Below are 15318 nucleotides of genomic sequence, written 5' to 3'. Positions count from 1 at the left end.
TCACGCCGCCACTCCTCTTCACCTGCCACAGGTGTCTCTTTCATCTCCAGAGCGCCGAGTCTCACCTCACTCAGTAAAATAACAAATATTTTTGACTCAGACGATTGTAGTTTTCGCTCTAAGCATACCTATTACCTATTTGTAAATACTTCTGTCTAATTAAATGTGTTGAGAAGCTCCTTTCGAGGGTTCACTAGAGGAACAATTCGGATGAAAATGGTCATTTAGAATTTTAGAGGGAAAATTAAAGATGCTTTTAAAAATGCTCATGAACAAAGATTACAAATCATAATCTACAGATGTAGGTATTCAAAGTTAAAAAAGGCTTCTAAAGTTTCTAATTTCCACTTTCAATTGTCAGACTTTATTTTCCCTAATGGAAAATGTGTCAACCCCTACAAAAAATGTCCATTAATTATAATACACATTTCCTGTTGCTGCAGGATTATTTTCCTGTTGTAGCAAACTGTGTATGATTAAGATCCTACATCTGTATGGTGCATTAAGGGGGCTATAAAACTAGCACTCAATTTCAAGTGTACAGTATGTAAACATCTGGGTCATAAAAACAAGGGCTGGAATTTGAATGATAAAAGCAGCAATTTGTAAATCATTGTTTTTATGAGAGGAATGTCATTTTTTGCCATTACACCCCCTGTTCAGAGGGCAATGGTTTGTGTAGTGCAGTTTGGAGACTTTGTGGAACTGATTGTTATTCTATAGGCTGTTGTGAGGCTATTGTGAGATTTAATCTCACTTGTAAATTCTGGGGTGAGTCAGACTTGTCTGTCTGCCTATTTTTCTCAAACGTATATGTTTTGTGTCTTGTCTCTGCAATTCATTGGAAAGGAAACCCTTTGTCTCACCATGGGATAATTCTATTTTGGGGAGGACTGAGGGAGAGCTAATAATGCCACTTTATGCCTCCCTTTGAACCTCCGTTCAGGATTAATAATTGTACAATGTAATGACATCTCAATCATTTCAAAATGGGATATTCCTACAAATCTTACATTTTTCATATAGGCCTATTCCATGTTTTAATGTAAACATTGATTTGTGAATTGTGGATGCATGACCATTGAATGACGAGAACGGGCATCCAAAAAGGGCCTACCTTGGCCTGGCATGAGCCATTCACACCTTTAAATAGGTCAAATCTCTATAACAGGATAATCACACTCAAAAGGAAATACTGTTGCACACTTGACATTACAATGTCGAATGCTTAAGACATTAATAAGGCATAATTGTTGCTGATAAACAATGAAAACACCCCTTAAATGGGAGAAAACAAATGACGTTGGGCGCACGACCTGTGGCTATCGATTAACATTCATATTTAGCATACACAGCATCATATCAGAGTGGTAGTAATGCAGTCGTTTTGCAGTATAATGGTCTCCATGGGTTGTTTCCATTTCAGCACCTCGTCTACATTGACCTTACTTGTATTTAACTTCCTCTGCCGACCTGCACTAGTTTTTCTTTTTAGATCTGAGTTCTGTCATAATTGTGTGTCAGGCTAAGAGCTGGCATGTCCCGCGGCATTCAGTCTGAGGGAACAGAACAGAACGGTGAACCACAGATCCAGTCAGTGCACACATATGGTTGGCTGTCACTTTCCTTCCCTGGCACTCTGTTATTGAACTCTCCCTCCTCTCCCTCATTAAATCCTCTCCCGCCTTTCCTCCTCTCCCTCCTCTCATTGTCTTCCCTCCTGCCCTGACAGGACCTCCCTCGGCGCCACAGAACCTGGTTTACAACATCAACCAGACCACCGTCAGCCTGGAGTGGAGCCCGCCGGCCGACATGGGCGGTCGCAACGATGTCACCTACAGGATTATGTGCCGGCGCTGCAGCTGGGAGCCCGAGGAGTGCGTGCCATGCGGGGGGAATGTGGGATACTCCCCCCAGCAGGCGGAATTAGTGGACACCTACGTAAACGTGGTGGACCTACTGGCCCACGCCAACTACACCTTTGAGGTGGAGGCCGTCAACGGGGTATCTGACCTCAGCCGCACCCAGAGGCTGTTTGCCGCAGTCAGCGTCGCCACCAGTCAAGCAGGTAGGCTCGTAGAGTTACAGTATTCAGTTCAGTTTAAATGCCTAGAACACTGAGAGAAAGTAGAGCTGCTGGGGAACTTCAATATTCCTCTGCTCTGGGCTGGTGTGGGCTGGTGTGGGCTGTTGAGGGCTGGTGTGGGCTGGTGTTGGCTGGTGTGGGCTGGTGAGGGCTGGTGTGGGCTGCTGTGGGTTGCTGTGGGCTGGTGTGGGCTGGGGAGGGCTGGTGTGGGCTGGTGTGGGTTGCTGTGGGCTGCTGTGGGCTGCTGTGGGCTGGTGTGGGCTGGTGTGGGCTGTTGGGGGCTGGTATGGGCTGGTGAGGGCTGGTGTGGGCTGGTGTGGGCTGGTGAGGGCTGGTGTGGGCTGCTGAGGGCTGGTGAGGGTTGGTGTGGGATGGTGTGGGCTGGTGAGGGCTGGTGAGGGCTGGTGTGGGCTGGTGTGGGCTGATGAGGGCTGGTGAGGGCTGGAATTGCTTTCATGATTGAGTTACAAAGAAATGTAATTAATGTTCATATGCAGCATTTTTTGGTCTTCTAGATGTTCAGGATAAGCAAGGAAAATATGGCCCTTTTAGGATACAATATAATGTTAAAAGTTTGCTCTTTTGTCTCAGCACATTCTGACAGAATTATATGGGTATTTTGCACTGAGGTTGTTAGTGAAGTTCAATTGAGAACATGCACCTTAAGTACCTTAAGCATTCTACATTGGCTTTAATGATCATAGGCTGATATTATCCACAACATTTATAGTTAGCATATTACCCAGATTAATTTAAAGTGTGCGTCAGAGCTATGGTGGTAAACATTATTAATGTAGCAAGGCTTGCTGCCAGTTTTACCATAGGAAACAGTGTGTGTTGCTAAAAGCCACTGGGAACCTACCATAATTAAAATGCTGTATTTTTGGGGGTGACACACTCCAACTCAAGGCTGCACTAGACCTTTTTATTTGTTCATTATTTCTATGGATCCACCAAACAAGATTTGTCTATTATGCTCAAGCATCCATGAAATCCAGTTGGCGTAAAAAGGACCCACTAACTAGTGTTATTGAAAGAGGACTGCACAGGTCCCCGTTTTTGACCTCGTGGGAGAACTGTCGACGTGCCCTTGAGCAGTGTGTTGACCCTGGTTGCTCCTTTGGATCGCTCTGGATGGGAGTCTGTTAGATGAATAAATGTAATGTAAATGTTGAGCGGCTTCACGGCAAGTAGATCGTATGGTTTAATCATTTAAAAAAAGAGGATTGCATAGCCATTGTGGCTTATAACGAGGGTATGGGGAATATTATCATCATAACCATGTTGCTTACCAGTATCTACAGATGTAGGATCTTTCATTTGAGCCACTATTCTACAGCAGGAAAATAACCCAACCTTATACATGAATGGAGAAGAGCTGCAAGTCTTTGAATTCTTTGCTGAAAGAATTGGGTTAGTCCTGCACATCCAGCCATGTCCTATGGTGCTATGATACTCTCCTAGTAAGATGAAGCTTCATACAATATCTGTTACATTCTGAAATGTTTGATTGCACTATAGAAAATTGTACCAAATTTGGCATGTATTGAGAAATGAAAAGATCAAATAAACAAAGTAAAGGAACTAATATGGCGACAACCTCCATTCTTAAATTGCCAGAAGGTTACAGGGAGAGAAATGGGTGGAATAGGATGGTAATTGCTGCCAGGCAGCAGAATACATTTGGGATAAACTGTAGGGAATGATGTATGTTCTGTGACACAGTTGATGACAGAGACACACGCTGGATGGTGCTGGTGGTTGCCTTGCCAAGGACACATGGACACTGCAAGGAGGGAGACCTGCAGGAAAACACAGGGAAAACAATTAACACATGGCTCTCTCAGAGCCTCTTATAATTACATGTTGACAACAGACAATTACTCTGCTCACCCTGAGGAATATTTAGCCGTCATAAATGGAAGGAAATAAAGGGACGCATTTTGATGAGGAAGGAATGATGTTAAAGTCTTAAAGCTAGCTTTAGGCTACTATTTGAAGCTATGTAGGCTACTATTTGAAGCTATGTAGGCTACTATTTGAAGCAAACCTAGTTTAAGATGCACTCTACTATTTATTGTAATGAGATGTGTTGATATATGTTTTATTAACCTATAGCCTAGATACATGATGACTGATTTCAACATTACGGATGTAAGAGATTGTTTGGCTTCAGTTTGATGATGGGCAAACACATATTGTTAGTGAGATCTTCATGTGAGAGAGCAGGAAGAATCCGAGTGTTGTTGTGCACGTAGAAGGCCAGACATTAACCCCGTCCTGCTCAGCTCTTAGCACTGGCCCCTCACTGTGTCCGGCTGCTGTTCCTGGAGCCGTTAGGGAACGCTCCAGCGCTTTGTAATTGGAACGTCGGCGCTTCCTAAAACAATGGCCCCTTTCCGAGCAAGCATGCATGGCCACATCGTTAAAGAATGACTGCATTATTAAACCCTTTACGGCTCATCATCCAGAATTGATTAACCTTTCCTGGGTGATGGGGATGGGGAGAGAGAGAGAGAGAGAGATAGAGATAGAGAGAGAGAGAGAAAGCGAGCTGTGGTTCAGAAAAGGTCTTAAAGAGAGGAGGGAGAGGAGAAACCCTCTAGCGGGTGGTGCCTCTCTCTTCTCCTGCATGATAATCAGCCTGTGCAGAGGAGAGGAGAGGGAGCTGGAGGAGTGGAGTAGAGGGACTGACTGGGGGAAGGAATGCTCCGCAGTGCTGCTCGAATGCAGATGGTGATCCATCTGATGAGGAATTCACACCTCCCCTAATTATACCAAAGGAAGTGTGTGGAGTGAGGCTGTGATGAGGCAGGCTGCAGCCGTGGAGCTGAGGAACTAACTGTACAAGGTGCTGAGTGCTTATTGTTCCAAGTAAAACCTAATTACCTCTCAGCTCAGTGTTTAAATAGCTACTGTTGGAGACGCAGTGCAAGTTCATCATCTTGATTTCTATCCGACCCCCCCTCGAGTCCTCACCACCTCCTCCACAGGTGAATGAATAGAAATTTGTCATCACATCTTGATGATGTGGAGTTTTTCCAGAAGGTCTTTTCGTGGAAAGTTAGGCTAGCTAGACAGAGAGTGCATTTCAATCAGGGCTCTATTGTTGCTGGACAGCTCTACAGAGCCGTCCTCGAAGGTCCTCCGTGCTCCGGCTGCTTTCATGCCGCCACACTTGTAAACAAGGCCTTCTGTTCTGGCAGGAGGCAGTGAGTGGGAACCTTTCATGGAATAAGCCTTCATATTTATTCAACAGAGTGTGTGTGCACATCTCAGACAGAAAATTCATTGGAGAACAAAGTAGAAATAAGACTGGAATTGGTTAAGTGGAATGGCTATAGGAGCGCTGTGGACACTCAGCCACAGACGATGATGCTGTTGAGGTACGAGCAGAAAGAGGCATAAACAATATCGTAAGAGAGAAAGGGAAAAGCTGTGGGAAATAATTTGAATGCTGACTGCTCATATTAGCCAGGAGCAGCGATCAGATAGAAACTTCTACTATCGCTGAGCACTGCTGTTTGTGTTCAGAGCCCTCTAGCATGCATGAGTCAGAGTGGGACTGGGATATACTGTAACTAAGCAACATGTATTATTTACACCTAGATGAATATTAGGGTTGTATTTTATTCTTTATGACATCATCTTTCATGGTGGAACTGTTGAGGTCAAGTGTATGGAAAATATAGGAAGCCTTTCTTTAATAAATTGTTACAGATGAATGGATTCAGATAAAACAATGTTGCTTATTTGTTTATTTTGAGAGAATCTCCTTCAGGACTATTTTTTGATTAACTTCATTTGTACTATAAAGGAGATTGGAGTGCCCTCATGAACAAACCTATTTAAACATTCAAAGGGAAGAAGAGGCTATTCCCTTTGCTACCATTTCACCCAGGGAAATATGCATTCTAGTACGCATGAATGTAAGTTAAGCATTTCACTTTGATCTGAAAAGCCTCTCTGCTCTGGCAGAGAGGCCTGCTAGTATTGTTGGCCTGCTAGTATTGTCAGGACAACTTGACTGTCTGATGTCAGTCATTTGTATGAAGGTGTACAGAAACTGTATTAGTGTAATGATTGGATAATCAATCTCCCTTAACACAGTGAAATTAGTTAGATAAATGTTGGGAGTGTGAAGTATTTGGACTTCTAGGGCAACCATGCAAGCCGATACTCTCAGGTTCTCCAGCGGTAATCTATACGGTCACTTTATCCACACTTCATCACCACAAAATGGATATTGCTGAATGCATTGGTGAGAGTAACACTTTTGGGAACAATAAGGCCCATTGATTGATTCCTAATCTGTCATGGTGGCCTTAAACAGAATGGATTGATTGATTCAGAGGATTCCCCACTGACTACCACCACCTGAGCCCGTGTAATTTTCTACTTAAGCGGATACTCCTTTCTAGCGTTTGTCTGTGGTTTTACGTTACCTGGGAACCCATTCTTTTCTCTCTCTCTTTTTGCTCTGTCCCTCCACATGCAGTAATTTGATGAGAGCCGGGCAAAGCAGTCCGATTCAACAGCTGCAATAAGACAGCGGTGGTCTCCCCGAAGCACAAGCTCTCTGGCACTTAACCTGTTGCTTTCTGTAAATGCCTCCTGATTTGTCTGTCACCCAATCCGTCAGCAATGAATAATTTTCATGGAAGGTGCACTTTAATTACTTTCCCATTTAAATGGCATTATCGTGGCCTATCTAGGTAATTAATCTCCCCAAGTATCCTGTTTCAGCCTTTTATTGCTGGCAGACGAGCCACCTAAATCCCCCTGAATCTGCTGTGCATGACTGAGCTTTAGCTCACAGTAGCCCCACAGTGTTCCCTCTTTCCCCTTGACTTGGTCACCACCAGTGGACAGCCCAGTGGCAGAGGGGCTTTTCAATAGGAACACACAGAGTTTAAGCTCTCCGTGCACCCTGTCAGAATGATAGTCCTGTTTCTCTTTCTCTGCCTTGGAAAGGACACATTTACAGACACCGTTGCAGACCGACTGTGTGAAAGAGCTGTGCACACACGGGTTAAATCAACGTTGTTTCTACGTCATTTCAATTAAATTACATTGAAACAATGTGGAATAGACATTGAATTGACGTCTGTGCCCAGTGCGTTGTTACCGTCCACTAAATAGCATTTACAAATAATAATAACTTTGTATTCCTTAGTCATACTGAACTGTGATAACGTTGATGAAAGCAATATCTATCAATCTCTCAGTCTCGGCTTTTGTGTTTGTGTGTGTCTGAGAGTGTTGTGTTTGCAGTTATACGTGAACATTTGTAGAAAATTGTGTTATTTGCCAGGAACTGCAACTTTTTCATGATTATGTTTTTTCCCCAACTGGGAATCTTAAAAGGCTCCGGTGCCCATTCCTATTCAGTTTCATCTTCTAGCTGGTGTCTCCTTGCAGAAGTCAGGATGGAGACCAGTTAATTATTTAGACGCCTGTGAAACTGCAAACAAAGTTGGAGGCAAAGTTTTTCCCAGGCTGCCTATTGTTCACCGTAGCAACATAGCAACTGAACTTTTTACTGGATCATTCCCCGATCATCTTCCAATCTTCGCTGTTTATGTCAAGGACCAGGAATCAATCATTAGTTTTACCTCACATCTCAATCTTTTAAGACCCATTGGCATAAATGACATACTGGCATACAGGACAAATCCATGGAGTACAGATTATGAGCTCAGTGAAATAAATGTCCTTACAAAGAGTAGGACGAAAATGGAACACTAATATAGTTCATTCAAAATTGGATGGACTCTTATTAATGAGTTTCTTTGACTGACAGGGCCTAATTGAAGTAGTTGTTGGCTGGGCGGACATACCAGACGAGGGCTGGGATAACTAATAGCATGACCCGGGAACAATGCAACGCTAATGAAAAATTATGAAAATATTGTTAGCACTGATAAAAATGACTCAACACAGGTTCAGAGACAATGCTTGCATTGTTACATAGAGGAATGGATTTGGCAATGCATAACCCTTGCTTTCAATGAGGTGGCACTTATTGTGTACCTCTGAGTTGTTCAAGAATGTGTTCAGCGTTAGTATGTAACTCTGGTCTGTAACGCCAAGTGTGTAATTACCTCCCACGCTTTCAAGATGTATACATACAGTAACAGTCAAAAGATTGGACACACCTACTCATTCCATAGTTTTTCTTTATTTTTACTATTTTCTACATTGTAGAATAATAGTGAAGACATCAAAACTATGAAATAACACATAGAATCATGTAGTAACCAAAAAAGTGTTAATCAAAACAAAATATATTTTATATTTGAGATTCTTCAAAGTAGCCACCCTTTGCCCTGATAACAGCTTTGCACTCTTGGCATTTTCTCAACCCGCTTCATGAGGTAGTCACCTGGAATGCATTTCAATTAACAGGTGTGCCTTGTTATAAGTTAATTTGTGGAATTTCTTTCCTTAATGTGTTTGAACCAATCAGTTGTGTTGTGACAAGGTAGGGGTGGTAACCAGAAGATAGCCCTATTTGGTAAAAGACCAAGTCCATATTATGGCAAGAACAGCTCAAATAAGCAAAGAGAAATGACAGTCTATCATTACTTTAAGACATGAAGGTCTGTCAATCAGGAAAATTTCAAGAACTTTGAAAGTTTCTTCAAGTGCAGTCGCAAAAACCATCAAGCGCTATGATTAAACTGGCTCTCATGAGGATCGCCACAGGAAAGGAAGACCCAGAGTTACCTCTGCTGCAGAGGATAAGTTTATCAGAGTTACCAGCCACAGAAATTGCAGATCAAATAAATGCTTCACAGAGTTCAAGTAACAGACACATCTCAACATCAGTTGTTCAGAGGAGACTGTTTGAATCAGGCCTTTGTTGTCGAATTGCTGCAAAGAAACCACTACTAAAGGACACCAATGAGAAGAAGAGACTTGCTTGGGCCAAGAAACACGAGCAATGGACATTAGACTGGTGGAAATATGTCCTTTGGTCTGTTGAGTCCAAATTTGAGTTTATTGGTTCCAACCGCCATGTCTTTGTGAGGCGCAGATTAGGTGAACGGATGATCTCCACGTGTGTGGTTCCCACCGTGAAGCATGGAGGAGGATGTGTGATGGTGTGGGGGTGCTTTGCTGGTGACACTGTCTGTGATTTATTTAGAATTCAAGGCACACTTAACCAGCATGGCTACCACAGCATTCTGCAGCGATACATCATCCCATCTGGTTTGCGCTTATTGGGACTATCATTTGTTTTTCAACAGGACAATGATCCAACACACCTCCAGGCTGTGTAAGGGCTATTTGACCAAGAAGGAGAGTGATAGAGTGCTGCATCAGATGACCTGGCCTCCACAATCACCCGACCACAACCCAATTCAGATGGTTTGGGATGAGTTGGACCGCAGAGTGAAGGAAAAGCAGCCAAGAAGTGCTCAGCATATGTGGGAACTCCTTCAAGACTGTTGGGGAAGCATTCCAGGTGAAGCTGATTGAGAGAATGCCAAGAGTGTGCAAAGCTGTCTTTTTTTAACCTTTATTTAACTAGGCAAGTCAGTTAAGAACAAATTCTTATTTACAATGGTCTACATCGGCCAAACCTGGACAACGCTGGGACAATTGTGCGCCGCCCTATGGGACTCCCAATCACGGCCGGTTGTGATACAGCCTTGATTCGAACCAGGGTATCTGTAGTGACGCCTCAAGCACTGAGATGCCGTGCCTTAGACCGCTGCGCCACTCGGGAGCCCCAAGATAAATGGTGGCTACTTTGAAGAATCTCAAATATAAAATATATTTTGATTTGTTTAACACTTTTTTGGTTACTACAAGATTTCATATGTGTTATTTCATAGTTTTGATGTCTTCACTATTATTCTACAATGTAGAAAATTGTAAAAATGAAGAAAAACCCTTTTATGTGTAGGTGTGTCCAAACTGTTGACTGTTAATGTACGTATTCATGGTGACAAATGGATACAATTATAATGTTTGGCTGAATTAAATTATGTTGTAACAACTGTATTAAAGGGATAGAGTTCAGATGAACTTGTGGATACCATCTGTATGTCTCTGCGTCCAGTATGAAGTAAGTTAGAGGTACAATGCCCTCAGAAACTATTCATATCCCTTGACTTATACCCCCATCTTTTGTGTTACAGCCTGAATTCAAAATGTATTTTTTTTTTCTCTACCATCTATGCAGTACCCCATAATGACAAAGTGAAAACATATTTTTGAAATGTTTGCAAATGTATTGAAAATTAAATACAGAAATTCCTCATTTACATAAGTATTCACACCCATGAGTCAATACTTTGGCAGCGATCACAGCTGGGTAAGTCTCTAAGAGCTTTCCACACGTAGTTTTGTGCAATATTTGCCCATTTTTATTTTCAAAATTCTTCAAGTTCTGTCAAATTTGTTGTTGATCATAGCTAGACATCAATTTTCAGGTCGTGCCATAGATTTAAGTCAAACCTGTACCTAAGCATCTCCAGTGTACATGTAGCCTTGTTCTGAAATGTGAATTAATCTCCCTGTATCCAGTGGAAAGCAGACTCAACAAGTTTTTCCTCTAGGATTTTGCTTGTCCATTCCATTCCCCAGTCCTTAATGATTACAAGCATACCCATAACATGATGCAGCCACCACTATGTTTGAAAATATGGAGAGTGGTGCTCAGTAATGTGTTGTGTTGGATTTGCCTCAAACATAACACTTTGTATTAAAGACACAACTTCATTGTTTGCCACATTTTTTGCTGTATTACTTTAGTGCTTTGTTGCACTAAATGGACAATGACCCAAAGCATATTTCCAAAGTTGTTGCAAAATGGCTTAAGGACAAAAAAGTCAACGTATTGGAGTGGCCATCACAAAGCCCTGACCTCAATTCTATTGTAAATTTGTGAGCAGAACTGAAAAAGCTTGTGCGAGCAAAGAGGCCAACAAACCTGACTCAGTTACACCAGCTCTGTCAGGAGGAATGGGCCAAAATTCACCCAACTTATTGTGGGAAGCTTGTGGAAGGCTACCCAAAACGTTTGACCCAAGTTAAACAATTTAAAGGCAATGCTAACAAATACTAATTGAGTGAATGTAAACTTCTGACCAACTGGGAATGTGATGAAAGAAATAAAAGTTGAAATAAATCATTCTCTCTACTATTATTCTGACATTTCAGATTCTTAAAATAAAGTGGTGTTCCTAACTGACCTAAAACAGGGAATTTTTTCTAGGATTAAATGTCAGGAATTGTGAAAAACTGAGTTTAAATGTATTTGGCTAAGGTGTATGTAAACTTTGTTGAAGTCGGAAGTTTACATACACCTTAGCCAATTACTTTTAAACTCAGTTTTTCACACTGGCAGCTCGCGGCTGTGTTTCCCTTTGTTGTCCATAATAGTTTTCAAACCCTGCCACATCCGACGAGCGTAGGATTCAACAAAACATTGAACAAAAAGCAAACAAAATAGCATAGTTGCTTAGGAGCATGTAAAACATCAGCCATCCCCTCTGGCGCCATTCTTTCCTTCCTCTCCGGCAGCTGAGTTAGGAAGTACGCCTGCATCTTTGTAGTGATTGGGTATATTGATAAACTCTCCAAAGTCTAATAACTTCACGATGCTCAAATGGATTTTCAATGCCTGCTTTTTTCTTGATCTACCAATAGTTAGTTGCTAGGCATTGAAAAGCCTTCCTGGTCTTTGTGGTTGAATCTGTGTTTGAAATTCACTGCTTGACTGAGGGACCTTACAGATAATTGTATGTCTGGGATACAGAGATGAGATAGTCAAACAAAAATCAAGGTAAACACTATTATTATTGCAAATTTTTACTCCTGGACTTATTTAGGCTTGCCAGAACAAAGGGGTTCAGTACTTATTGACTGAAGACATTTCAGCTTTTCATTTTTTATAAATTTATTCCACTTTGACATTATGAGGTATTGTGTGTAGGCCAGTGACAAACAATCTAAATTTAATCAATTTTAAATTCAGGCTGTAACACAACAAATTGTGGAAAAAGTCAGTGGGTGTGAATGATTTCTGAAGGCACTGTAGTAGCTATTCTCATCGAATTCTAGTCATTAGGCTAAGGGAAGTTGGTAATTGCGCAAACGCTAGAACAAAATGTCCTTCAAACTGCACGCAGAGACATAAAAATGGTATCCACTAATTAATCTGACTGTGGAAGTAGATAAAAGGCCTCATTGCCAAAATCCCGAACAATCCCTTTAAGATATTCACCTTGTGCTTGAAACACAAATTTAGTTTACGATGAACCAGGGAGATCCTTTGGAGAAGTTGCAACTCACTGCTCAATCCAGTTGACCAGCAAAGGGCCCTACACACCCTACGCAAACAGAGCGATGGAGCATCCTATACGGTCTGTTCCAACATTTAAGCCGTAAAAAAGTACATAGAAGTACATAGAGTACTTAGAAAACACTGCTCCATCGCTTTGTTTGTGTAAAGTTTGTAGTGGCGTTAAGTAGGGCAGACTGAGTGAGGCTGGCCTTTGTGTTGGTATGCAGAGTCTGTACGCCCCTTTACTGCCCATGGGGGTGACTGGGAGGCCCCACTAAACACTCATATACTCTCTCTTTCTCTGAGACACACACACACCAGCTCAGCATGCACCTGTGACTCCCAGACACTGTGTTTATATGGAACACATGCTCGTCCATGCTAGATCCCCTGGCTGGAAAGGGCTCCAGCAGTTTGCAGCGTAGGCATTCAAGTGTTTCATTTCCTGTCGAAGAACTTAAAGGAGTTTGGTAATAAAACCTAAATAGTGATGCATGTCATAGGTGCCTGATAGGGACCAAATCCCCATCGACCAGAGAGAAAGAAACACACACTCCCACGAAGCCAACCACCAATCTCAAGACCTTCGTGGCTTGTTTCTTTCACAGAGGGAATTTTCCCAGCACTGCTCTGGGTGCAGACTAGTGGGATACTTTACTTACGATCCAGACAGTTTAACCCAGGTTGACAGGGAAAACTCTCTCTGCTAGACTGCCACACACTGGAAAACGGTTCCGTCAGCCTGAGGTTAGACATTTGATATCCATTTGCAGTCTATTTCAGCTTGTCACCATGACTTTTATACAAAGAGAAGAGTTGAAGAAAATGAGCTGCAACGTCTGCAACAAGAAGACAACTACCTACTTTTCAGAGTTTATTTTCTTCTTTTGAATTCAGCTTGGGAAAAATCACAGATTGTCTTATGGGATGGGCTTTGGCAGGACTTGTATGTTGTATCACACAAGAATGTATTTTGGTAGCAGCGAGAGACCGAGATTTTTTTCCGGGTCTGTGAGCATTACTCACTGCTGTTTTTTGAGATAAAAAGAAAGGAGGCAGATTGACAGGTCTGTTTTTTCACTCTTTCATTGTCTCATCAGCATACTGTCTGTCTCCTGCAGTGAGGGGAACTAATTATGTCTTCAACCCCCTGCTTCACCCCCTCCCCTTTGTTCAGATCATCACACTTGGAAATCATAATGAGTTTGAGTCAGACGACCACTTCGGCACTGAACGCAAAAAAAATATCCAAATCCAGAAATCCTCCAAACTGCAGTTGCTACCTCTGAAAAGGCCTGCTGGTAATTATGGGTGACCTCTTGACCCCCAAAGCTGTCGCCTTATAGCCTGACCACTAGCCACCTGCTTGTCTCCTCAGCTGTGCTAGCTGAGCTCTTCACCTTCCCAATGTACAGCAGCTCAGTACCAGCAACACATTGTCTTTTAGAAAAGCACAGGGAATATTTGACAGCCATCTGCTACGCTGCTTTTGATGATTTGGTATAAAAACAACAGTAAAAAGATTATAGCATCCGTGGAGTCCACTGAGTGTTGGTTACTGGTTGTGAAGCAGATGGGACAAACATCTGGGCTGGAAGAATTTAGCGAGGGGCAGGAGGGAATCTGGGTCTGACTGAGAAGTGGCCTTCCTTGGGCTTTCAAACCTACCTCCCTCCCTTCCTCCTTTCCTCAGTATCCATGCCCAGTGGTGAGGGTGGAGTCATCTCTGTGGTCATCTTGGTTAGTCTGTAACAAAATCCTTGGACAGTTCTGTAAGAAGTTCTAGAGAAGGACTTTTTTTTAAGTGTCCCTTTGGTGTCCTATTCTAACTAGGGAGTCATGTAGTTGGGAATTTAATTGCCTATTTAACCTTGTGCATCAGTGCAATTTTATAATTTTATACTTGGATGACAAAAACATGGTTTTACTTAATACTGTTGGAGAAACTGCTTAATTACTATCTTGGTGTCTCAAAGGATATTTCTTCCGGTAGTAGACTATACAATAGTCTGTGTTGGGGATACATTATCCTTGCATGACCAGATTCAGCTTTTTTGCTATTCTTTGTGTTAGTTGTTTGTTGTGATAGTGTGGATGTGCCCGAAGCTTTGGTGAAAAAGGTGCTTTCTAGGTTATTTCTAGGTTCCTCATGCATAAAACCACCATATTTCATAGTGGAATAATCAATATATTTTTATTTGAAGAGATCTTGGGATTGTTTTCTGAAAAGTATTCTCGGAAGAAAAACTATATAAAAAAAAACATGGAAGAGCCGATATCTCCAGAGACTGCAATAATTAAATGAGTTAATTAAATTCTCCTCAAATGGTCTCGTTGTCACACCACTGAGTAGCCATAGCCAGCAATACTGTCACATAGCAGCTAGACTAATACACTTTGGCAAAAGCATCTTGTTTCAGGCTGTGGATACTCTAGATTAGAGGTTACTGGCTGATACTGTGAGACATACTCCATGCATGGTGGCTTCACTGGGCTTGCTGCTGCAGGTGGGAGCAGGCTGAACCCCCAGACTGTCAATACGGTTTTGTTAGTTCGTTACCTCCAGATAATTGAAAGGTAGTTCATTTTAAATTGTGTGAACATTCCTGGTATTTACATAATAATACGGCAACATCCTCCAATTAGCTGGTGATTTGTGGATCTGCTAAAGAAAACATATAGTGTGACACAAAGAGAGGCAAAAGCTTCTGTCTGTCAATGTGCAGTGCGGGTAATTGGGAACAGGGTTTGGGACAAGCTCAACAAACTGAAAGCAAACGATAGTCCAGCCCTCCCACTAGCCCTAAGCCTGTTCCTTACTGTCTAACAATGCCCAGAAATCACCAATTACTGTAATGGCAAATCCTGGCCTCAATACACAAAGGCTGAGAGAAGTGACACCTGGCTGATCTTCATCAACAAGGTTTACTTG

At 42.2% G+C, this 15318-nt stretch overlaps 1 protein-coding gene across 4 annotated transcripts in view; it reads left to right on the top strand.

The window, feature by feature from the left end:
- LOC106571329 (ephrin type-A receptor 7) overlaps positions 1-15318 on the top strand; it is a 74797-nt gene that overhangs the window by 25160 nt on the left and 34319 nt on the right. For all 4 annotated transcript variants that reach the window (XM_014144271.2, XM_014144270.2, XM_045695640.1 and 1 more), the window contains exon 5: positions 1733-2068. In XM_014144271.2, the coding sequence (XP_013999746.1) occupies positions 1733-2068 (336 nt within the window). The remainder of the gene's footprint in view (positions 1-1732; positions 2069-15318) is intronic.

Source organism: Salmo salar, chromosome ssa15 (assembly GCF_905237065.1).
Source record: "Salmo salar chromosome ssa15, Ssal_v3.1, whole genome shotgun sequence".
Lineage (NCBI taxonomy): Eukaryota > Metazoa > Chordata > Actinopteri > Salmoniformes > Salmonidae > Salmo > Salmo salar.
This window is presented reverse-complemented; position numbering and strand designations above follow the sequence as displayed.